This window comes from Rhincodon typus, unplaced genomic scaffold, assembly GCF_021869965.1.
Source record: "Rhincodon typus isolate 14 unplaced genomic scaffold, sRhiTyp1.1 hic_rhity00000051, whole genome shotgun sequence".
Lineage (NCBI taxonomy): Eukaryota > Metazoa > Chordata > Chondrichthyes > Orectolobiformes > Rhincodontidae > Rhincodon > Rhincodon typus.
Genome location: NW_025965689.1, coordinates 675,268 through 676,283, shown reverse-complemented (window position 1 = coordinate 676,283; position 1,016 = coordinate 675,268). Strand labels below are relative to the sequence as shown.

Genomic DNA, 1,016 nt, shown 5'->3' with positions numbered 1-1,016 from the left:
GTCAACTCCCAGGATCTTTTCAAATACTTCGCTCAGTTTGGACATTGGAAAGGCTTCTCCCCTGTGCAAACGCGATGGCTTCTCAGTTGGCTGGATGACTGAGTGATTACTTTTCCACATTCAGCACGTGAATAGATTCTTCACACAATGTACTCACTGGTGTTTCAGCAGGCTGGATGACGGAGAGGATATGTCCCACACTTGGTGCAGGGGGATCAGCCTCTCCCCAGTGTGAACTGTCCACAAGGTGGCAGGGTCAGTGAATCCCCTCATTCAGCTTCTCCACAGGCAGTCTGCTGATGTACAGTCAGTTCAGATAAACGCCTCAACACCATCCTGCAGTGGGAACAGGTAAACACTCTCTCAGTATGAACTCACCGATGTGTCATCAAGCTGGATGTGTCGGAGAATCCCCCTCCCGCACGAGGAGCTGGTGAATGGCCTCTCCCCAGTGTGAATTCGTTGATGCGTCTGAAGGCTGGAAGCCAAAGTGAATCCCTTGCCGCACGTACAGCAGATGAATGGCCTCTCCCCAGCGTGAACTCGCTGAAACTGACTGAATCCCTTGACACATTCAGAGCAGGAGAATGGTTTCTCCCCAGTGTGACTGCGCCGATGAATTTCCAGTTCAGCTGGGGATCTGAATCCATTCCCACAGTCCCCACATTTCCACAGTTTCTCCTTATGACTCCGTTTATGTTTCGAGAGGTCAGATGATCGGCTGAACGCTCGTGCACATGCACTACACATGTACAGTTTCTCACCGCTGTCAATGGTGTTTTCTCCTTCCATGTTCAAAGCCCAATGAGATTCAGGTTACACCGAATTGGGCCACTCTGAAATCCTGATCGGTTGCAGTTTCCCGACTGTAAATCCTCTCCTTCTAATATCCTGTGGAATTGATTTAGAACAGAAATAATGGAAATGAAAGTCTCCCCATAAAAATACAAAGTCATGCATCTGTCCCAGGATCTCATTTGGCTCCATGTCAAATGTATGAACACAAAGGCCAACAT

At 48.7% G+C, this 1,016-nt stretch overlaps 4 protein-coding genes across 9 annotated transcripts in view; 1 reads left to right on the top strand and 3 right to left on the bottom strand.

Annotated features, from left to right (window-relative positions):
- Nucleotides 1-1,016, bottom strand: part of LOC109929682 (histone H2B 7-like) — an 823,479-nt gene that overhangs the window by 222,968 nt on the left and 599,495 nt on the right. The window lies entirely within an intron of this gene.
- LOC125488138 (histone H2B 7-like) overlaps nucleotides 1-1,016 on the bottom strand; it is an 844,706-nt gene that overhangs the window by 244,207 nt on the left and 599,483 nt on the right. The window lies entirely within an intron of this gene.
- The window catches only part of LOC125488142 (zinc finger protein 239-like), a 341,309-nt gene that overhangs the window by 31,897 nt on the left and 308,396 nt on the right, over nucleotides 1-1,016 (top strand). The gene's annotated exons all lie outside the window — the stretch shown is intronic.
- LOC125488143 (zinc finger protein 239-like) overlaps nucleotides 16-1,016 on the bottom strand; it is a 34,409-nt gene continuing 33,408 nt past the window's right edge. The window contains exon 4 of the mRNA XM_048621050.1: nucleotides 16-498. Within this exon, the coding sequence (XP_048477007.1) occupies nucleotides 364-498 (135 nt within the window). The 3' untranslated portion in view covers nucleotides 16-363. The remainder of the gene's footprint in view (nucleotides 499-1,016) is intronic.